Source organism: Camelus ferus, chromosome 17 (genome assembly GCF_009834535.1).
Source record: "Camelus ferus isolate YT-003-E chromosome 17, BCGSAC_Cfer_1.0, whole genome shotgun sequence".
NCBI classification, from domain to species: domain Eukaryota; kingdom Metazoa; phylum Chordata; class Mammalia; order Artiodactyla; family Camelidae; genus Camelus; species Camelus ferus.
Window position 1 is genome coordinate 29,733,368 of NC_045712.1, and position 22,632 is coordinate 29,755,999.

Sequence of the window (22,632 nt, forward strand, 5' to 3'; positions counted from 1 at the left end):
CGGTGGCCCAGGACCCCTGGAAGTGTGCATGTCTGCATGGTGCGGGAGGGCGTGCCAAGGCTGTGGAGAGTGATTTATCACTTGTCCTCAAAAGCAAGTCGTAATGAGTTTGAAGGCCACATGGCTCTTGAAGAGTTAATTGTTCTGCCCTTCAAGAGCCTGTCTGTTGCCACTGCATGAGCTGCTACCGAGAGGAAGGTGATAGCGATGGTGGTGGAAGATGTGGCGTGGTGCCACCTGGACCCGCCACTCTTCTGGCCACCATGGCTCTGCCCAGGTTGGATGAGTGCCCCTTCGAGCCCCGGGCTGTGCCTCGTGCATGGCACTGGCCACATGGTAGGCACGACCATCGGCAGCAAGTGGTGCTCCTGGCCCAGAGGAGCTTTGTTGTTTAGAGAGATGTGTGCCACCCACATCACACTTACTGCGTTCCTTCATTCAGGGCCCACTCTGTCAGGCCCTGGGCTGGGTGTGGAGGAACCAGAGGACTCTTGTGAAGCCGTGCGCCCCAGGGCCCAGGTGTCAGGTTAGACTCCGCCTCTCCCCAGCTGTGTGGCTTCAAATATGTTGCCTCCCCATCTGAGCCTTGATTTTCTCATCTGTAAAATGGGGCCAGAAAATACCTGGTGGGACGCGTGCAGCTCTGCCGGCTGCCTGACATCACATGGTGTGTCCCCATCGTCGCGTGCTCCTCTCCGCTGGTTTCCGGAGCCTGCAGGGGTTTCTGTGTGTTCTGTCCTTGAGCGACTGGGTGGGGCCTGGGGTTCTCTGACTCTGACCTCTCTCAGCGCTTTAGTCCTCCGTGGCTGTAGCCTCTCTGCTCCTTGAGGGAAAGGGCCTTTTATGTCTGGTTTACAGCTTCCTACCGTAGTGACAATTTACCGTGAACCGAAGGCCCTAGTGTCATGCCCTAGCCAGAGTCCCCTCCCTCTTTGCCGGATGGGGAGACTGACGGCGTTGTTTCTCCCTCCCTGCTCTAAGCTCAGTGCGCTAACAGTAATAGCGGGGGCTGGCGGCTGGTGAGCCGTGTGAGCAGGCCTGGGTTCTCAGAGCACTTTGTGAGTGAGGGCTTCTGCTGTGCCCGTTTTTCCCCTGGAGGGAGGCGACAGATGACTCCCCAGTGTCACCAGCCGAGTCCTAGAGCCGAAATTTGAACTCAGTCTGCCCGGCTCTGCGGTCTACGCTCTTCAGAGCCACTGTCTGCTTCCTCGGGGTTAAATCGTCTTCAACAGAACATGTCCCATCGCAGAGGGAACCTGTTGCCTGTTTCCCAAACCACAGAACAGGCATCTAGTGTCTCCTGCCTTCAGGATTCCTCAAATGTTCCAAATGCCCTAGCCTGCAGGCAGGTGGATGACAGTGCCTCGTCAGGCCCTGCAGACCCTAGAGGCGGCTTCCCAGGCACTCCAGCAGGCTGCTGGACAGTGCCCCTTGGTCCCGAGGACTTGCCGCATCTTGAGGGTCACCCGCTTGCCCCAGGTCAGCTTCGATGTCGGGGTGTGGCACGGGTCTCGGGGACAGAAGCCGCCTGTCCCCTGACTCGCTGTGGGATCCATGCAAACGCAACTGGCTTCTGCGTGGTGAGGACACCCAGGGCCAGGGCCTTTGCCGTCACTAGGGGGGACACGTGTGTGGGCTGCTGAGTTCGATCCCCTGGGAGGAGAGAAGGACCGTGAAGAGAACTGGAGAATTTGGAAGAGTCCCGGCTGGGAGGCAGCCTCCTTGTTTGGGTTCTGCGAAGTGGCCTGTCACCCAGGTGGGGTCGGTGTCTGTCTGCCGGTGCGAGGACTACTCCCCGGTGCCTGTTCCAGGAGAGGAAAGCAGACGTCTTTGCTTTTCTGCTTCTGGCTGGGAGGCCACGTGGTATAAGAAACAGACACATCCGTTCGCGTGCAGCCTCTAAGACGATGCCTGCCGTGGTGCAGAGGGAGCTCGGCAAGTGCACTGCGGTCCTTGTCAGTGATGTCGTCTGTCCTGGCCCTTGTGGAGCTTGGAAGGGTCCCTCCCTCCAGAGAGGAGGCCCTGGCGTCGGTCATCACATCCCATCCCCTTTCCGGGCCCCCGTTTCCACCTCTGAAGACAGGGGAGCCGTAGCCCCTGGGGTCGTTTGCTGAGGGAAGATGATTGTTCCAAGGTTGGGGGCAGATGCCGTAGCCTGGACCTCAGCCCCAGCTCTGTGCCTCACTCTCTGTGGTCTTCGGCACATTCCTTAGCCTTTCTGGGCCTCGGTTTCTCCATTTGTAAAATGTGAGTGACACACATTGCCCAGAGTTGCCGTGGGGATTAAATGAGTTAGTCCCCGTAAAGTGCTTAAACACGCAGTGTGCACACCTTTAGCTGTCCAGAGCCGAGAGGTTTGCACTGTTCTGAATGGGGTGGGTGGCCTCCCTTCTTGGCCGCAGGCAGGGCCGGGGGTCGGGGGAGCGGTTCCTGGGCCAGGGCTGGTCACTGAGTGAGGTGACGGAGCCTGGGGGGGCCAGAGCGCAGACTTGGCGAGACGTGGTGCAGCCCGTGGGCTCCTGTGTCCTCACAGCCCACTGCTCCCAGCTGAGGACTTAACCTCCCACTGGAGCAGGGCAGTGAGGGGTGCTTTGCCCGTGGACTGGAAAAACGTTCACAGCTAGAGTGAAGGTTTCAGACGGGGCGGGCAGGTGGCCTGCACGTGGGTGGGGAGCGGTCTCTCGGGGCCTGGGCACGCCTCAGGGCTGGGGCACGCGGGCTGACGCCCTCCCCGTGGCCAGTGGAACAGGGTGGCCGTGCCTCTGGGGCTCTTAGCTGGGGGCCTGTGCTGGGCCATCTTGTCCTCTGTGGGCTGCTTCTGCTGCTAACGTAGCCGAGAGCCCCGGGGCGCGGCCTCGCCCTCGCCAGGTGGGAGGGCAGTGGCCCCTGGGGCTGGCGGGACTTGTCAGGAGTCCCGGCTCTGCCCTCCATGAACGCGTGGCCAGGCAAGGTGGTCACCCCCGCGAGCCGTGATGGCCTTACCTGTCGGGTGGGGGCCGTGGCGGGGAAGCACTGCGGGTGCACGCACACCCGGGGCCCCATCCTTGCTGGCAGGAAGGGGAAGGGTTCAGCTGGGTTGGGCATATCACCGCCTGTCTTTGGGGGGTCCGGACAGGTTTGAGCGAGGCTAGCACGGGCTGCAGGATGCTATCTGACGTTCAGGGGGGTGGGTAGAATTCACACGCTCCCGTCCTGTCGGGGCCTCCCAGGAGCCTGGTGAAGTAGCTGGTGTCACTCCCGCATTACAGACAAGGAAGCTGAGGCTAGAGAATAAAAGCAGTGTATTTAAGCTTTGCAGACTATAGATTTGGCCTCCCCTCCCTGACCTTGTTGGGGGGCTTGGGCTTGCTAGAATGGAGGATGAGGAAGGGGCCGGGGGGCGGAGGAGCGGGGCAGACAGGAGCCTGCAGGCCCCCTGCCGAGCCCCGGCTTCCACACACCCAGACTGCAGCCTGGGGTCCTCCCAGGAGGCACACGTAGATGGACAGAGTCCACTTTGCGGAGTGGACACAGCCCTGTTGAGGCTCTGGCTGGTGGCCTTGTATCTCAGAAACATGTTTATGGCCCAAGGGTCTAAAAAGTGTCCCCCAGATTCCCTGACGTGTTCGAGGACTGTCCCCCGGGCGGTGGGAGAGCAGGAACCAGGACGGTGCTAGCATGGTGGTAGGGGTTCAGGAAGTGCTGGCTGCTCCCAGTTTCTTGCTCATTGGTCTCAACTACAGTTACTGTTCTGGTGGCTGGTGGCCGGTGGCCTGTATTTCCCTGTGTAGATCCTGGACGGGACCCGTGCGGGGGCTGGAGAGGAAGCGTTTGGGGAGGGCATGGGGGAGGTGCAGCCCTGCAATTCCGAGTCGCTGTTCCCTCTGGTCCTTGTTGACTTTCTTAAAGCCATAAATTAAATGTGCAAGGTTTTGTTTTTTTTCCCCTACTCAGTAAAAATGGCAAAATGGCCCAGGAAGACATCGGCCTTGACTGGATAGCAGGTTCTCAGCAGTATTTTAAACTCTTTCTCAGGCAAAACTTTAAATATATACAGACTAGAGAGAATGGCATAATGGCCCCCAGATTATTTTGAAGCAGATCCCACATGTTTTGTTGATTTTAAACCAGTGGCTTGTCATGTGTTAGCTCTATCCGGTAGTGGAGGTGTCTTGTTGCCGGCGGGGGTCCCCAGAGCAGATCGCACGTTCCCTGAACAGCCCCTGGCCCATCCTGGGAACCCAGAACCTGGGCCAGTTTCCCGGCTTTGAAGGCCAAGTGATGCTCGCCGTATGGGGGGAAATCTACCCGGGAGGCCAGGCCTGTAGATTCCCCCAATCAGACAATGCTTTCCTGGGGGAGGGGCTCTCAGCTCTCCCCTCAGCTCTGGGTGCCCCAGGCGCCTGCCTCCATGCCTCAGGTCCCCAGGCAGGGCTGGGGCTCTCTGCTGAGTGTCCACACAGGGCCCTGCCAGGTGGTAGGGGTGGGCAGTGGCATCTGCGCCCCTGTCCCTGCAGACATGATGAGCCCTCATCTTGCTTGGCCTCTGAATGGCCTGACACACTGCCTCCAAACTGGGCTGCGAGACAGCCCCTGGCCACCCCTGCCGCCCTGCGTCCCCCTGCCCACTGCAGCTCCTCTTCCCCGCATCGGTCAGGCCTGGGGTGGCCGGGGCCCCTGCCAGGCCCTCTCCCCTTCTCTCCATCCTGCAGCTTCTCCTCTGGCTCCTTAGCTGCCTCCCCACCCCGAGGCTGCTCCCCCCACCCCCAGGCTCCACGCGGAGTGCCAGAGTCGTGCCACCTCTGCCCGCCCCACAGCGCCGTGCCTGCAGCCTGGCACACGTGGGCCATCAGGAGATGTTAGTTGCCATCATTCTAAGTGGACACAGAGGACCCTCAACCAAACGTAATCAGAAAGCCAACAGGGGGTCCGAGTTCCACTGCAGTCCTGCTCTGAGCCCGGGCCCTTGTCAGTGCCCTCCTCTGTCTCCTTGGCTGTGGGTGCCGGTCTTGGGTCACAGGGTCTGATGCCTATTTTTTAGCGAAGGCCACTCCTTAAGGCATCTTCCCACCGCTGCCCACTCATCCGTCCTGGTCCCCGTGGTGCCTGTGCCACCAGGGGCGGCCCGCCCTGCGCTGCGCTACCAGCAGCTGCCTGAGCGCTTCCTGTGTGGCAGGCTCCAGCTGAGGACTCATGCCTGCATTGCCTTGTGGCCCTCACAGCCGCCCTGCAAGCTGGACAACACCCCCACTTAGGGCTAGTGGGACAGAGAGGCCTAGCCACTTGCCCAAGGTCACACAGCTCCTGCCTGCTGGGTGCCAGACAGGGAAGGGCTCTGCTGCAGCTGGGGGAGGTTGAGGGGGTTGCTGTTGCCTCCTTGCCACATGGGCTCTGGGGGCCGTGTGGGGATGGGGGCCGGTCGGTGAGGCGGCAGCTCTGGGTCCCAGGAGGCAGGAGGCGGTCAGTGGGCCGACAGGGCAGGTGGCTCCCCCTGCAGAGTCAGAGATGACGAAGGTGAGGGTTGCAGTGGCCTGGCCTTGGTCAACCTCACCCCTCCCTGCCCTCCCCGCCCCATGAGCGTCGTGTGGCTTTGCGTCCCCTCTGTGCCTCAGTTTCTCGAGTATCGGCAAAGTGGGAAGGTGATGTGGCCCCTCCCCCAAATGGTGGTTCTCCACACCCCAGCACGTGAGCCCTCCGCAGACTGTGGCCTCTGGGTGAGGACGTGCCAGCATGGCTCCTGGTTGTGACAGGCCCCGCGCTGGTAGGGGGTCGACCGTTTGCATGTGTGGAGGCAGGGGTGTGGGGGCTCTGTTCTTTGCATTCAGTGTTGCTGAGAGCCTAAAACTGCTCGAGGAAGTAAAACCTATTAAGAAAAAGGTTGTTAACAGGACGCTGAGGAGTATTCCCACAGGAAGTACCCACGGGCCTGGCGCAGTGGCCGTCACCACTTCTCACCGTCAGGTCCTTCATTCACTCATCCTGCTTCGGGCAGATGCAGCGTCTGGCCCCACCCCAGGTCAGCTCCCAGGCAGGCCGGGAGCCCGAGGCCTCTTGTGGGCTGTGCTCCCTCTGCTGTGGGCACCAGGCGTCTCGGGAAAGGGGACAGTGTGAGCAAATGTGCAGACGGCGCCCCACGGAGACGGTGCTGGGGCTGGAGGGAGACAGGGTGGGCAGAGCCCCGTGGGAGCAGGCGTAGGTGCCACCTGGAGGAGTGGGGACTAGGACTTGGCTGATTTGCAGTTCAGAAAGTGCTTTCTGGCAGCTGGGATGGGAGCAGGGGGTGTGGTGGTGGCCTGGTGGCCATATGGGATGGGATGGAGAGCTGCGGCTGTAAGTGTCCCAGGCCCGAGAGGGCCCCATGCCTGGCCCTGGCCGACCGGGTGGGCCGCGGGCAGGAAGCCTTCTCCCTTCTGCCCACACTCTCTCCTGGAGCCGGCCTCCCCCCCCCTCCCCCGTGCCTCCCGCCCGGCTCTCTCGGGGCGTCCCTGGGGCCTGGCCCAGCCCTGTCTGCTGGAGCCTCCACAGAGAGCTGCTTTATTTAAGCCCATTTAGCGCGTATGGAAATAACTGGAGGCTCTGTATTTAATTTGGCTCAGCCGGCGAGGTTTTTGGCTCTGTGTGCGTATGTGCGTGTAGTCTGAAGAATCTTTCCAAGCGAGCCCGGGGGTTGGAAGCCCCAGTCACCCTTATGCCAGCAAACCACCGAAACCAGCAAGAACCGCCTGGCTTAGCCGGGATGAGGGCCTGGCGGAGGGCGGGCCGGAGGACACGGCCCACAGGGAAGACGCAGAGAGGGGAGAGGTGATGCGTCCGCGGATGAGAGCACACAGGTGAGGGAAGCAGCGCTGTAACCTTCAGGTGAGCTGCGGGTGGTGACAGGAGAGCAGCTTCTGGAAGGATGGAGCTGTGCACAGACACACAGCAGCGTCCCTGGCCTCCGAGCAGAGGTACTTAGTGTGCTGTTGGACTGCAGCCCCTTTGCCGACGTCCGTCTTTCTGGCCTCAGGGGACCCAGCGAAGATTCTGGGCCGGGCCTTCTCCTGCCCATCTACGCGGAGCAGAAGCACCTCGCGCGTTCACGCAGGGCTTCGCAGTGTGTGGAGCGTGTCCACTGAATTCCCACGTGCTGGCTGGGGAAGCGGGCGGGAGCGATGCGATTGCAGAGATGAGACAGCGGAACCCAGAGAGGTGAGGTCACCTGCCTTGAGTCCCTCAGCCCAACAAGTGGGCCAGCTGGTGCTCCGGTGGGTCCAGCCTCTACCCACAGCAGCCCCCACTCCCTGTGGATGCTGCCGGAGCTGTCTGGACGGGCGAAGGGGCTGCTGAGAGGTGGGCAGACCCCAGGATGGCACCTGGGCACACAGTTTGGATCAGCACTGTTTGAATTACACTCTGTATGAAATTGATGAAGGAGGACGGCTGGGGGGCTGAAGCTTGGTGGCCACGCTGACCTGAGGCTGTTGATCATCACCCGTGTGGCGGCACCACTTTGGTGGGTCTTGCAAAAGTCAGATGCTTAGAGGACACAGCTGAGGGAAGGTCTGGGCGTTCCCATAGTGGTGCGGAGCTGTTGGAATTCGGAAGCTCTGCCCCTCAGGACTTTTCTGTTCTGAATCGGGTTCCTTGGGAACAGCAGATCCCAGAGCTGCAGGTCTGACTTCTGCTCTTTGCGACGGGTCTTGAATTTTGGTCCTTGGCAAGGACGGCACGTGCAGATGCCCCAGCAGGTGGGCAGGTAGTGCCAGGGAAAGGCTCGGCCAGGCGGGGTGTGCTCCAGGGAGCGGTGAGGACAGTGGCGATGGGAGGGCCCTGGCCTCCTGCGGGGGCGGCTGCCACGCAGCTCCTGCTGATTGTGGTCATGCAGGAATGTGGACCCACGTGGCCTGATCTCAGCTGCCGGTTTGGAGCTGTGTTGAGACCTTGTGAGCCCCCTGCTCAGAGAGCTTTGTGCCTTCTAAGGTGCCCCCGTGAGGAGTGGCAGCGTGGGCGCCAGGCCTCCCAGATGGCGGGGCTGCGCCCGTGCTTGGTCCTAGCCCCAGTGGCTCTGGGGAGAATAAAGGGATCTTCCACAGCCTGTCTCTGGAAGTGCAGCCTGTCCTGGGTTCAGCTGCGGGGCTGGCCTGAGAGGCCAGTCCTTCCTCTTGGTTGGGGCCTGGCTGTGGTTCGGTACTCGGGTCCCCGGGCATAGGGTGAGCTCCTCTGGCAACTGGGGCCCCCTCAGGGCTCATAGGATGCCGCGTGAGCTGCACCTTTGGAGCAGCGGCCCCCACCTCTTCCCCACAGCCCCTGCCCCCACCCACAGCCTCCTGGCTCCCCTGCCAGCTGGCTTTCAGCCCAAGGAAAAGCGCACATGAACCTCTTCCTCTGCCTCCCGTCCAAGGCCCCATGGGTGCCGGCCAGCAGGCCTCCCAGGGCCTTGGGAGCTGGGCCATGGTGTCCCCCAGGCGGACTGCATGCAGCCTCTGCTATTTTCTGACCCGAGGCCTGGGGAGCAGCGCTCTGGGTGCAGAACATAAATCTGTGCCCTGGAGAAGCTCGCTGGGGTCTGCAGCCGTTTGGTGTCACCGAGGCCCACCTGCAGGGCCAGGGAGTGAGTGTGGACACGGGTCTGGGGTCACAGGCCCCGTAGAGGCTGTGCATGTGTCAGGTAGGACCCGGAGGAGTCTGTCCCCTTCCAGGCCTCGGTGCCCCTGCCTGTAAATGGGGGTGGAGTCAGCCCCGCGGCGGGGTTGCTGGGAGTGACCGAGGTGGCCCAGGTGAAATGCCCCAACTGGCGGGTGAGGTCTGAGAGGGAAAGGGGCCCATGGCCCTGGTCCGGGAGGAGCTGGGACAGGGCGGGGGTGTGGGAGGGCAGGGTGGCGGTGTGCCGGCACCCAGCTCTGCGGGTCTGATCCCAGTCGTCCAGTGGTCCTTGCGCGTCTCGCCTCCGTGTTTGTTGAGTGAACGAACGAATGAGGGACGCTACTTCCCAGGTCCTTCTGGGCCCCAGCGTCACTGGGGTCTCACTCGTGGGGCGTCGCTCTTGGGGCGTCGCTCATGCCTTGTTGTCAGCCCTGGGGACCCTGAGCTGCAGGGAGCAGCACCTAGCCACCCGCTCCCCCCAGAGCCGGCTTTCCAGTGTGGAGACTCAGAACGCAGGAGGAGAGGTGGTCAGATGGGGAGCCTGCTGGGAAGAGCTCCGCGCAGTGGAGACAGTGAGGTGCGGGGAGGCGGTGCCCATAGCTGCAGAAGCCCCTCTCCCTTCCCTCCTGCCAGGGAGCCCCTGCGCCCCAAAGGACGCCCAGCACTGGCACCCACGTGCCATGAGGGGCCTCCCCTGGCCCTGCGTTAGGCACCGTGTGTGCGCACAGCCGAGTCCCTCAGTGCTCTCAGCTGGGGGACCCCAAAGTCACAAACAGACAGGGAGACCTGATTGCTGCAGGTTCTTGAGTCTGACGTCCTATCCTCAGGTCTTCCGGGCCATTTTAACAGGAGTGACTCACTCGCAGAGCCGTAGGGGGTCCAGCCAGTCTCCAGGAGGCAGACAGGCGTTCTTTTTGTTTGGGAGCAAGGCCCGCACCGCCACCTCCCCGGGGCCGGAAAGGCGACTTAGAAAACATGTTGACAGGACAGGGCGAGGACCTGGCTTGGCGCAGTGGGCTTTTTTCTTCCCTCCGGCTGTACACTGATGAGAACAAGCCTGTCTGAGGAAGGGCGCTGCCTGGCCCCTCTGGGGTGGTTCCTGTCCAGTGAGACTGGGCACCAGCTCTCTGCAGGGCTCCTTGGCAGGGTGCCATGTCCCTGACCCCCTGCCCCGCCGTGCAGGTGGGAACAGACTCAGGGAAGGGGGCCCAGAGCCCTGTGGTGGCCTCCTGCCTGGGCTCACGCTGGTTCACATCAAGACGCCTTCGGGTGCTGAGTGTGTCGCAGGGCCGCGCAAGCAGGCGGGACCCAGGGTGGGGAGTGTGAGGCAGCTTCCCCGACAGCTGAGGCGCCCCAAACCCCGCACCTTTCCCGCTGATGCACTGGCAGCCTGAGAAGACCCCGCTCCAGCCACGGCCCATCTCCAGCAGCTGGCAAACGGGGAAGTGCTGAATGCCCATGCAGTAAGCTGAGTGCTAAAAATAGCCCCCTGCTTTGAGATAGTCGTTGTTCCGAGTCCTGATTCTCAAACGTGTATAAAAGCTACTCCTGGGGTGATGCTGCTGCAGCTGGGAGGTGGGGCTGGGCCAGACCTCACCTCCCGGCGTGCCGGCCTCAGGATGGGGAGTCAGGGCCACGGGCCTCTCCCCAGAGGGGATGGGGCAGTCGGGTCAGCGACCTGTCCCCACGTGACCAGAAAGGTGGTGGCTGGACTGCGAGGGAGGGGCTGTTCCAGGCCTGAGGGCCATGGAGGGGTCTGTGGGTTACAGAGGGCAAGAGGAGTCGGGGTGGAAACCAGGGGCCGGAGGAGGGGCTGTGGGCCCTCCCTACAACTGGACAGAGAATGGTGGAGTAAACCCCGCTTCTCTTGGTTTGCCGAATTCAGACCTCAGGCTCCCAAAATTGGCCCTGCCTGAGTGTAGCTTGCTGGGAGGGGGGGTCAGGCCCCCTGGGCAGCCCACTGACCACTCCTTGCCCATCAGGGAGAAGAAAGACCCCTCCCCCCCAGGGTAGGGGCTCCCCACTGGCTGCATCCCCGCAGCAGAGGAGGGGCCTGGTCAAGCTGTGTTTTAACAGGATCTGAGTGGAGGAGGGCAGAGGGGTGCGGTGAGAGGGCCTGGAGGAGCCCACTGGAGGAGCTGTGGCAGTGGTGCAGGGAAGACGTAGGGCCACAAAGACCAGCCTGGTGGGGGCAGGCCAGGCCGTCAGAGGCTGGCTCTGTTCTGCAGGTGGAGCAGCCTGACTTGCTGACAGTTGCAGAGTCGGGTATGAGAAAAAGAGGGCTGTCAAGAGAGCTGTCAGGTTACTGGCCTGACAGCCAGACAGACGGAGCTGCTGTCAGCCGAGATGGGCCACTGTGGGGTGCGGGTGGGGACCGCAGGGGCTCAGCTGAGCCTGGGTCCAGGGCTCTGCTGGGCAGCAGAGGGCGTGCCTGGGGTGGAGGTTGGGTTATTCGGTTCCTTTCTCGTTACTGTGCAGCCTCGTTAAAGCAAGTAACTGGGTAAAAGTGGAAACCGTCTTGACTCTCCCGACCCCCACCAAGCCCTGCAGGGGTGCCTCTGGATCATCCAGAAAGCTCATCGCCTCCCTCCTTTGGATGCAGTGCTCCCAGTTATCCAGCGAAAAGTCACTTTGGATGTTTCGGTGGGTGTGGCTCTGGCCCCACCCCTGCACCCCCTCTGCCGAGGCCTAGGGGTGTCTGGAGGCCTGGGCACTCGCCGTGGACTCACCCGCGCTGCCCCTCGGTCCACCCTCCCTAGAGTTCCCCGGCCCTGCCTGCTGGGACACACTGCCTCCTGCTTACCACCCCTCCTGAGGCCCCTCTAGGTCATGTTCATCCAGCCTGCCCACCAGGGGAGATGCTTAACACTGCCAGGCCACAGTCTAGGAGGTCCCCCTCCTCCTCCGAGAGGCACAGGGCTTGGGGGTGTCCCCCATGTCCGTAAGTCCCTTTGCTTGCCAGCCAGGCGTCTGTCCTCTCTAAGGACTGCTTATCAACTGTGGTCCGGGCTGTAAGGCATTAGGCCTCCCTGGAGGTGCTGCCTCCCCCCAGACCAGGCAGGAGGGAGGGGGCGTGTGGGCTCTGATTTCACTTGCCGAGTGCCCTCCGGGTGGGCTCAGCCTCTCTGTGCCTGCAGGCTGGGCGAGAGGACTGCATGAGCTACGTGTAAAGCTTGGAACACTGTGGACTGCCTAGACACTGGGTATCATCGCTCCCATCAGCGTCGTCGATTTTGGGGTGAACAGCGGGCCCCTGCTTCTGCCCAGAGCCTCCTCTAATGTTTTTCTTAAGAAAAGTCATTCGTGACTTCGCAGGCCATAATTAGAGACATCCGTGGCCCGAGAGGCCAGGGGCCCTGCCCTGACTCACTCCCTGGCTGGAGTCAGGACGTGGCATCTCAGCCGGGGGGCCCAGTCCCTTTCTAGGACTCTCCCTCCCCTTGGAGACCGTCACCAGCATCCTGGCCCACAGCTGGAGGTGTGGGTCCACAGAAGCAGAGACCCATCAGCAGGCAGGGCAGCGACCCTGCCTGGGTGCCGGCCCGCCTGCCCCTCCCGCCTCTCAGTGCTGGGACACGCAGGCTCAGCCCTCCTCTCAGTCAAAGGATAGCTGAAGACAGCAGTTAGAAAGCGCTTTTTATGAGCCAAGCAGCTTTGACGGACTTTACCTGTCCTGCAAGCCTCACAACAATCATGTGAAGTTGGTGCTCCAGTCACCCCCATTTTACCGGAAAGGAAACTGAGGCACAGAAGCATTCCTGCCTATGGTCGCACAGCTTCCAGGCCAGACGTCTGGCTCAGAGGCCGCAGCCAGCATCCCATCCAGCCTCTTCGCTTGGCAGAAAGGAGGTTGGGAGACTGCAAAACGTGTTCTCTGTTCTTACGTGGTTTCCGTCATCCTCGGGCTGTCGGAAACTCTTGATGCTGTTCCGTAGTGATCCAGCCATTTCCCCACGTAAAAATAACACAGACTAGCCTTTTGTGCAAGAAGGCATGTTTGGGAAACTGGAGAAGGGGAGGAGGGCCCCGGGGGCAGCTCGGTGACTCAGAGCTCGGAGCCCCCAGGTCTGCGCGGGTGGGGCCGGGGCCGCTGGGGCTGAGCGCAGACACCTCCGTGTGCCCCTCCAGCCCTCCGCTGCCCTCCGGCCCCCAGTGGGCCGGCCCCACCTCTGGGCCCCCATGGTGCCCGTGTGGGGCTTAGTCTCTTGGGAGGGAGCCTGTCTTTGCTGGGGGCTGGTGCTTTCGGGGACCCAGCCGTCACAGAGCAGGACTCCCAGTGGGGTGGGCAGACCACACACACGCTTGTCCAGGTCATCTCCACGGTGACCAAGGGTGCGGGATTGGGGGCTGCAGCAGGAGGGGGTGGCCTTGTGGAGATCTGCATGTGGCCTTGAGGTCAAGAAATACAAGGGCGGTGGGGCAACGTGGTGGGGGCGGGTGGCGCAGATGGAAAGCGGCTTCCAGCCGGTGCAGGAGCCTCCCACCACACCTCTGGCAGGTGTCGGGCCTGTTGCAGCTCCCGCCCCTCCAGAGTCAGGGAGCTCATCACCTCCGAGCAGCCCACGTGGGAGCATCGTTTCTCCAGCCGGGCGACCCGGGTCTCACATCCCAGCCTTGGTGGGAGGCGGCTTCCAGACCCCGCACTCTTCTCCTGGTGGACGTGCTGTGATTGGGGTTGGTGGCCTGGGGAGGGGTGCGGCTGGTGTCCATTGCGTGGCGCCTGTGCTGGAGGACCTGCAGAGGGGAGTCTGATCCACTGGTGATATCTGCCCCGGGCCGGCAGGGAGAAAGTGGGGGCAGGTGCCCCCAGGCTCCGGAGGGTCTCCCGCTGTGATGTGATACTTGCAGTGGACAGCGGACAGCCGGGCTGCTTCTGGCTTTTCACTCGTTCACGTTAGTGACCGGCTTCTCAGCTCCATCAGCCGAAAAGATCCCCTGGCCTTTTTTGTAAGAGCAGCTCTCAAGCCAGATCTTCCCCCATCTTGACATTGAAACCATTATCTTGATGTATGTTCAATTTAGATCAGTCCCTTGTCGACAGGCATTTAGATTTTCTCGGCATTTCTGTAACTAGAAAAACACCGCAGTGGACTTGCTTGCACTTACCTCTTTGCAAATCAGTCTTATTTCCTTAGCGTGAGTCTCTAGAAAGGGGACTGTTAGGTCAGGAGCACCTGCTGAGAGTGCTGGTGGCAGCCCCAACTGTCACAGGATGTCCCGGAAACTCCAAGCTGTCAGAGAAGGGCAGGGACTTGGAACAGGTACCTGTCCAGTCCTTGGTTTGCATGTGGCCTGGGAGTCTGAGTGACTATGGATTCCAGTGTGCAGTTGAGGACCGACTCTGGAGTGTCCGATCCTGGCTGATGGACACAGGCTTTGGGAGAATCATCCCCAGAAAAGAGGACCTGGGTGGAGACCTTGAGCTCCCGTCGGGAGGGCGCTGTGCTGAAGAAGTGGTGTGTAGGGCAGCCTGGGGGCCAGGGGCTCAGGAGGGCAGAGGCAGTTGGTGGGGGCTGCTGGGCCAGGGCCTGGCCCTTCCCTGACGCTGAAGTTCACCAAAGGTCTGTGTCCCTGGGGCAGCCTGCGGCGGGTGTCCTGCGGTGGGAAGGCAGGCAGTTGGCTGTTCTGCTCACTAGACGGTCCCTCCTGCCCCAGGAAGGAGCTGGGGGCAGAGCCGAATGCTAATCAGGACAGGGTGGCTTGGAGCCTGTAGCTCCAGGCTGTGGGTCAGCCGGGGAGAGGTCAGGCGTCTCCAGGGTTCCAGCTCGATGGCTGGGTCTAGCCAGTACTTGGAAGAGGTAGGCCGGTACATCCCCGTCGCTGCACGTGCTTGTCAGCACTGGGCATCTTCACTTTAAAACCTGTCTGTCACCAGTGGCTTGGCTCGGATTAAGGGGTCTCTGTCACGTCTAACACCCTGTAGCTTCTGTCTGGGACCACGAAGAAGTGATGTTCTCCAGCTCAAGACAGCTTCTTGAGCTCCGTGCTGTGCTCACTGTCGTCCATTCATTTGTTGGAGGGCAGCTGGTTGCAGCAGGATGGCCTGGCCCTTTCTTATCAGGATGGTTTGAGGCTGGTTTTGATTTGGGGATGTGGAAGGGCTGTCACATCCCACAACTCAAGGGGACACCGTTCATGTAGATGTGGCAGGACTTGGGGACAATGGAATGCAGTGGGGTTGAGGGGTTGGCCGTAGGGGAGGGCTCTGGCTCGGTCACTGCATAGTGATGGGGGGTGGTCACATTCAGTTTGGGGCACGTAGGGTGTGCGGCGGGGATGATGTCAGAAACCGTGTTTGAGGACCCAGCACATGGTGGGCCTGCGAGGTGCCTTCACTCCCTCAGCAAGTGTTCCTGAGCTGTTCTGGAGCAGGTGTGGGCACTTGGGGAGCATTAGTCAGGAAAGCCGAGAAATCACCCTGCCCTCGTAGAACGTAGGTACCGACGTGGGAGGCAGACAAGCCAGAAACACCATGAATGCATGTTACAGTGTTGATGGTCAAAACCCACCGAGTAAGGGACTAGGAATGCTGGGGGGGGAGGTTTAGAAGGCGGCAGTGAGTCAAGATCCAAGGGAGGTGAGGGTGTGGTCCATGTCCAGATCTGGGGAATGCGGTCCAGGTAGAGGGAACAGCCAGTGCAAAGGCCCTGGGGCAGGAGCGTGCCTGACCCCTTTGAGAAGAGAGGAAGTGAGCCAGTGAGGCTGGAACAGAATGACCAAGGGGAAGAGGGACCAAGATGAGGTCAGCCGAGCTCAGGCCTGAAGGACACTGCAAAATGGACGGGGTCCTCTACGTGTGCTGGGGAGCAGGGAGGCCCTTCGTCTGGCCCCTGTTTTGTCAGAATTGCTCTGACTGCCATGGAGGGGAGAGGGGCAGGGGACAGTGAGGAGGCAGCTGTGATGCCCAGGGAGCCCTGATGGTGGCCTGGACCACCTGCTGAGAAGCGGGCAGAGCCGTGATGTGTTTGGAAGGTTGGGCTCACAGGGGAAAGGAGGCTGGAGGTGACCTCGACCCCTTCTCTTGGCCTTGAAGGAGGCCCGGCCCTGTCCCCCACGCACATGCTGGAACCTGCTGTCCCAAGACGGTCAGAAGCCAGGCGATGCCCAGAGCAGGACTCCTGGGCCGGCCCAGCCCTAGGAAGCCCTTGCCTCCCCCCAACCACCTCCATCTCTGTCAGGTCCAAACAGCACCCCCCGCCCCCGGCCCGGGGCTCCAGTCTCTACGTGGTGGTGGCGCCGTTTCGGTGTTCCGCCCGTGAGCTCAGCCCGGCAGCCAGGCCCTTCTCCTGTGCCAGGCAGGGCGCAGCCGTGGGTCCAGTGGCTGTCCACTCTCCTCCCTCTCCTTCCTCGGCCCCCTCTGCCCCGACCCGGCCACCTGGGAGTGACGTCAGGTCCAGGCCCTGCCCCGCTGTCTCTTGCCTGCTCTCAGTTACCCTATGGCAGGTGGACACGCCCCTTTGTCCTGGGGCCCGCTGGGCATTGGAGGAGGGTCCTGGCCCCCTCCCTGGCAGCAGCGGGCGCTACCCTGGCTTCCATGTCCTCTGCAGACTCAGGGTCGCAGGACTATTAAAAACCCTCATGAGCAGGGCCCTGGCTTTGTATCTTCAAGGACACAATTTTGCTTCCTGTCAGCCTCTTGCTTGGAAAGACAGACCAGGCCCAGATGGAAGCATTTCCAGTGGGGGCACATGCTTGTGTGTGTGTAGGGGGGGGGTCCTTGGGGGTGCGGGGGGCAGGCCAGGGGCAGGGTCAGCACGTGCACAGCCAGGGTATCCATGGCCTGCGGGTCCCACATGGGTCCCTCCCTCCCCTACTCAGCTGTCCTTGGAGGGTGGATTTGAGGGCTGGGCCACGCGAAGCTCCATCAGGAGGTGGAGGGGTTGGAGCTCAGCCTGACCCGCCCCCACCCAGCACACCCATGAGGCCCAGAGATAGTCGCTGCTGAGTGACTGAAGGCAGGAGGGTCTGGGGAGGGGGATCCTGAGGCACCTGGCACAGCCCACCTGTGTGACGGACGGACGGCGGACAGGCGTCAGGTGAGGGGAGCCCTGACTCACAGCCACACGCAGGCCCCCTCGTCACACTGTAGCCTCCAGGCAGCGGGATGGGATGGCCTTTGCCACAGGGGCCTGCTGCGTGTCCCGCGGGCCCAGGAACGGAAGGCCGGCGCTATTCTTAGACTGCCCGCTGGACAGCACGTGCAGGGCCCTGCAGCCAGGGGTGACATCGGGGACAGGCTGCTGCCCGTGGCCTGGGTGTGTCGACTCTGGGCCTCCTTGCCTTGTCCCCTCCCCCAGGAGGCGGCCAGCAGTCTCGCATCCCACGCTGGGCAGCAGGCCCTGCCAGGCCCTGTGACCCGTGGGGACAGAAGGCACAGAGCTGGGTGTGGTGGCCCTTCTGGGAAGCCGTTAAATGCAGGGTGTTCCCACGGCTCCGAGGACCCTGCTGGGAGGACTCCAGCCTGTGGGGGTCTATGTGCCTGTCCCTCTGCTGAGCCACTGCCAGAGGGACCCCCGCCCTGGCCCCGGGGATCCGAGGGTCCTTAAAGGTTGAGTGGTCTCCTGCAGGGACAGGAGATGGCGGGGCGTCCCTGAGAGGCTGCCAGAAGCAGCCAGAAACTCGGTTGCATGTTTCTCCTTCGCTCCGCGTCTTCTGAGTTCACTTAGGATGAGTGAATCCGTGAATCCGCCCTCTCTGTCCCCCTCTGGCCACCCCTGCATGGCTCTGGGAATGCTGAGAGGTGCAGCACGTGCTCCGGGGACGAGGACGAGGGCGATGGGGGGGGAGGGGAGCCCCCAGTCTCAGGCTTTAATCCCTGCTTACCTGTGCGACCTTGGGCAGGGCCTGTGCTGTGTGGGCCTGGGTTTCTTTACCTGAACAAGGGAGTTAATGATCCGTTCTCCACAGACTGGTTAAGGTTTAGGGAAAACATATGCAGGTTTCCAAGCCTGCTGTAACCAGGACCAGTAGCCAGGACCACAGGTTGAAACGTTTGTTCCTCCGGAGCCTGGGGGGCCGAGATAAGGTGGGCAGGGTGGGCTCCTTCCGAGGCCCCTCTCCTGGGCGTGTAGACGCGGTCAGTTGTCCCTGTGTGTGGGTCTGGGTCCTGCTCTCACCTTGTAAGGGCCCCAGTGAGATGGATTAGGGCCCCTATGGCCTCACCGCTACTTAATTACCTCTTTAAAGAGTATCTCCTAACACAGGCGCACTCTGAGGTGCTGGGTTAGGGCTGGAAATACGTGTATCTTGGCGGGGAGGGGACGGTTCAGCCCAGAACACACACCCGCACAGTGCCCGGCCCTGGAGGGTATGCAGGGGAGAGTCACTGTGTTAATTGTTGTTTCGAAGAAATGCAAAGTGGTTTACTTAGTCTGGGTTGTGGGAGTGAGGGAGCAGGGGGGCGGGCCCTCTAGGGACCAGTGGGGAGGACGTGCTGGTGTAGGACCGGAGCATGGGGGTCAGGGCGGGGGTCGGCTGTCAGGAGGTGGCAACATGTAGCAGGAGCTGAGCCCCGAGGGGAGGGGAGCCTTAGGAAGGGGCAGAGCAGAGGGTGGCCGCAGCCCCTGGCTGCACGGGGAGCCAGCTGGAGGGGCTGGGTGCGTGGGGTCCCTGGGAAAGCGGCGGGCGGCCTCTCGGCTGTGGGGCCCTGGGTCCCGGATTCCCTCTCACAGGAGGCCCCCTCTCTCCCTCTGCAGCGTTGAGGGCGAGGCCCCCAGCAGCGAGACTGGCACGTCACTGGACAGCCCCTCGGCCTACCACCAGGGCCCCCTGGCGCCCGGCGCCAGCCTGAGCCCGGACCACTACGAGCACACGCCGGCGGGAGCCTATGGGCTGCACTCAGGGCCGCCCGGCCAGCAGCAGCGCGCGCGGAGGCCCAAGCTGCAGCACTCGACCTCCATCCTGCGCAAGCAGGCTGAGGCGGGGGCCGTCAAGCGCCCGCGTTCCCTCTCCGAGAGCTATGAGCTGTCCTCCGACCTGCAGGACAAGCAGGTAGGCGGGAGGGTGGGGGGGGGGGGCTCGCGGGGAGGGGCGGCAGGGTCCCAGCGCCCCGGCGGGAGGGGGCCGGGCAGGCGCCGTCGCCCGCAGACCTGACCGCTGCCCCAGCTCGCTCCTCCCGACATGCGGAGGCTCGGGGGGAGGGGCTGGACGTGGGGCGCTCCTGCTCTTGGCCTCTGCCCGGTTCACAGCCCTCGTGGCCGGGCCCGGGGGGCCACGCTAGGCGTCGGGCCTGACGTGGCCAGTGCACGTGGGCTCCGTGGTGGCCATAGAGGTTCTGGGGTCCAGGAGAGAGGCCTGAACCTTCAAGGGTCTGCAGGAGGAGCCCTAAGGGAGGGGCAGGTCTGTGTGCCGCAGAAACGGCACGTGCTCTGAAACAAGCCGGCCCCAGCCAGCAAGGCCAGGCTGCCGGTTTACAGCTCCATGTTCTTGTGAGGAAACGCCTCCTTGTGGGGGCCCCCAGGCCCTCGGCCCAGACCCACTGTAGGGTCAGCAAGGGGGACTCACGGCCCACCTGCTTGGCCTCTCAGGGCTGAGGGAAGAGAGGGGAGGGGTCCTGTCTGGTGGGTGAGGGAGGGAGTCAGAGTACAGGCACATAGTAGGCACTTTAATGAGAATTCTTGTGTGAAGCTGATGGAAATTTCCAGGTCTCAGGAGAACCCCCAGCCTGCCGGAAGCCGGGCAGCCACCTCTGCCCCCGCCTGGTCCCAGGACCCTTCCCTGCAGCCCCTCAGACAAACCAGGCTGCAGAAGTCTCCCTCCCCCCCAGCCTGGACCCTCTGTTTGCTCCCCTGCCTTCCTGTTTGTCTTTTATGGAGCAGAGGTCTGGGCCTGGTGTGGCCTGGGACTTCTTCCGGGAACAGTGCAGGTCTTCCCCCCGACAGTCCCCTACCGGCCTCTCCTCTCCTCTCAGTCCTGCCCTGTGACCTTGCACAGCCCTGCCTACCTTGGCCCTGATAGTCTTGATCCTTCTACCTGTGAGTTGGGACTGACCTGGGGGGAGGGGGGCAACACGTGGCCAGAGCCAGAAGCGAACGGCCCCTTGTCAGGCTGTGGAAGCAAATAGCCCCCGTCCCCATGGCCCTTGGCCCTGTGGCCAGGCCCACAGCAGGGGCCTCTGTTCCACTTATCAGTTACACCCAGATCCAAAGTGGATCTGAAACAGTTTATGGCAACAGACGTCTGCAGCAGGACCACTGAAATAGAAGCGAGAAAGGTTAAAACTTAATAGAGGCCTGTGGAGGTAGCCATATGCTTTTTACGGACTTACTGCGGCCACAGCTGTTCATTTTCATCCCCCGCATATTAGCCGAGGACCCACCATGTGCTGGACACTGTTGTCCAGGAGATGGACCAGAGACAAGTTAGCAGTAAAGACACAGTTTAATTCCAGACAGTGATACAACCTCCGGAGATGACGAAAGAGCGGGGAGAAGGCGAGTGCCTGTGGGGGTTGATAGCGTTGGTGGGGGCACCTCTAGTGTAGTGTTAGAACTGGGTGTTCGCGCAGAGGGCCTTCCAGGAAGAGGGGACAGCGGGAGCAAAGGCCAGAGGCAGAACAGCTTGGCGGAAAGCATGGCAGTAAGAGGTGGTCAGGAGGTGAGGGAGAGGTTACATGGGGGGCCACTGAGCGTTCGACTCTCTGCTGAGCTTCCTGGCAGTCAAAGCAAAAGTGGGAACAGAACAGAGTGCATGGGAATTTCCAGGTGAAGTAGGTGTCCAGTTCCATGAGGGCTTAAAGTCCAGGTGACACAAAGCCTCGTTTTAGTAAAAGGAGCCCAACGGGAGGCCTAGTGGGAGATCGTGTGGTCCCTGCCCACCCCCCAGCCTGGTGGCTTCTGGAGGTTTGCTGTCAGAGATGGCGGTGGGAGGGCTGCCCTCTTGGTTCCCCGTTCTTGCCCTTGAGGGAGTGGGGGCTTGGTGGGAGAGCTCTCCTTGGGACTGACTCCTCCTCCTGTCACTTCCCTGAGCCCCTTTTGTCCTCTAGGTGCGGAATCCTGGGGCCCCTCTGCAGCCCAGGGTCTCTGTGTCGGGGGAGGGTGACACAGCGGTGAGCACACACTGACCGATTCCCTCCCCTGTGCCCACACTTAGCCTCAGACGGGGCCTCGGGTCAGCTCTGGCCCAGAGGGAAGATTGACCACAGTGAGGCTGGGGGATGAGGAAGAGCGGGCCTGGGTCCGTGTGTCCCCTGGGGGAGGCCAAGCAGGAGGGACTTGGGCACTTTGAGGACCAAACACAGCCCACTTCTGCCTCCCCGAAGTCCTGCATTCTCTGTCCACCTGGGTCTGGGGAGACGGTCTCAGGCAGAGAGCGTCTCTGCCTGGTTGCTGAGACCCCACGTGAGCAAGAGAGGAAGACCCTAAGTGAGCGCCAGGTCTGTGCCGGGCGCCCAGCCCGCCCCTCCAGCCAAGGCAGGCACGAGGGGCGCGAGCTGAGGGCCTTGGAGGGCAGAGGAGAGATGGCTTCCCGGAGCTCAGCCTTGGACGCTTTATTGGCCCCGTGGGCTTTCCAAGCTCCACTCCAAACCCAGAAACAGAAACTCTGCTTACAGATGTGGAAGTGAGGTCATCTCTTTGGATGCTGTTCAGTAACTTCAGGGCGAGAGAAGAAGCAGACCCACCCCGGCTGACTCTGGGCCCGGCCAGACTTTGAAAAGTCGTTTTGATCCTCACACACCCACCCCCAGCCCCCACTCCTCTCCGGCGAGGGGCCTCTCTGCCCAGCCTGCCACTCCCCCTCCCTGGGCCCCGGGGAGCTGGCACGTCCATGTCCGGGGGGAGCTGGTGTCCCCGAGATAGGTGACCTCACAGAGCCGGGCACCTCTGGTTTCCGGAGAGGTGAACAGGCCACTGAGGGACGTGGGGGACCAAGATCCACACTGAGCCGTGAGTGAGGTCCGAGCCCGCCCTCCTCCCTTCCTGCCCACCCCCAGGCAGCTCTGAACAGCCCTCTCCCCCAGCCGGCCACAGTCTGGATTGGCTGAGTCTGTTTGGCTTTGTTCAGTGAGTGTGTGCCTCTGTCTGTTCTAGACAGACTTGGCCTCTCCAGGGCGGAGACCTTGTCTCTCTGCCACCAGCGAGGGTGTGGTGCCGCACAGAGCAGGCAGCGGGGCCTCGCCGCGTGGGGTGCGGTGCTTTGCCCCCGGTGCGGGCACACCTCACTCCCGGGGACCTGCACCTTCTGGCCCCACGTCAGGTGCCGCTCAGCCCAGCACCTGAGGGCTCTACTTGGCAGACCAGCCATTCCTTCTCCTGGATTTTCTTTGATTCCGAAGAGCGGGCTCTAACCTCAGTCAGGGGCAAGGGATGGGGAGCAGCCCTCAGGGTTGTCCTTGGCCTCGGGACTTCACAGGCCCACGTGGCACCCTGGGGAGTCCAAGTCCCCCCCTGCCTGCCTGCAGCCCGGCCGCATAGCTGAGCTCATGGAGCTCCCTCCAGGGTCTGGAGGCCTCTGAGGATGTGTTGGGTCTCTTCTTTGGGCCTCAGTTTCCCCATCTGTACTGTGAGGGAACTTGGGGACCCCATGAACCGTCAACACCCCCCAGGAATGCAGTTGAGGGTCTTGTAGCCCCTGTTGGCATGTGCTGGGGGTCTTCCCTGTGCCCACCACAGTCCTGCAAGGTAGGTGTGATGAGACAGAGGAGCTGAGGGTCCTAGGCTTCTCAGAGTCACTCCACAAACAAGGGCAGGGCCCAGACTACAACCCAGGCCACCATGGGTGCCACAGAAGGAGGTCAGGCTGCAGGCTGGCAGCCAGGGCTCCATGCCCAGGGCCCGCCCAGGCCGCTGGACGGTCTCTTAACACCTGTTGTGGGCCCCTTGTCTCTGGAGGGGTGGCCTGTACTCTTCCACCATCTCCAGTTTCATTCAACCACATGCCCTGGATGTACCAGGGCCAAAGTCCTGGGCAGCCACCACCCTTTAAGTGTTCTGAGAAGTCCTGCAGGGAACGTGCTTGTTTTAAGCTTAATGCAACGTTTCTCCGTCTTCCTGGGCCTTGAACCTTGTTGGGCACAGCCCGCCCCCAGGCCTG

General features: G+C 62.2%; 1 protein-coding gene across 1 annotated transcript in view; it reads left to right on the forward strand.

The window, feature by feature from the left end:
* The window catches only part of IQSEC1 (IQ motif and Sec7 domain ArfGEF 1), a 281,388-nt gene that overhangs the window by 230,278 nt on the left and 28,478 nt on the right, over positions 1-22,632 (forward strand). Inside the window, 1 exon segment of the mRNA XM_032458746.1 lies at positions 18,297-18,591. Coding sequence (XP_032314637.1) covers positions 18,297-18,591 — 295 coding nt within the window.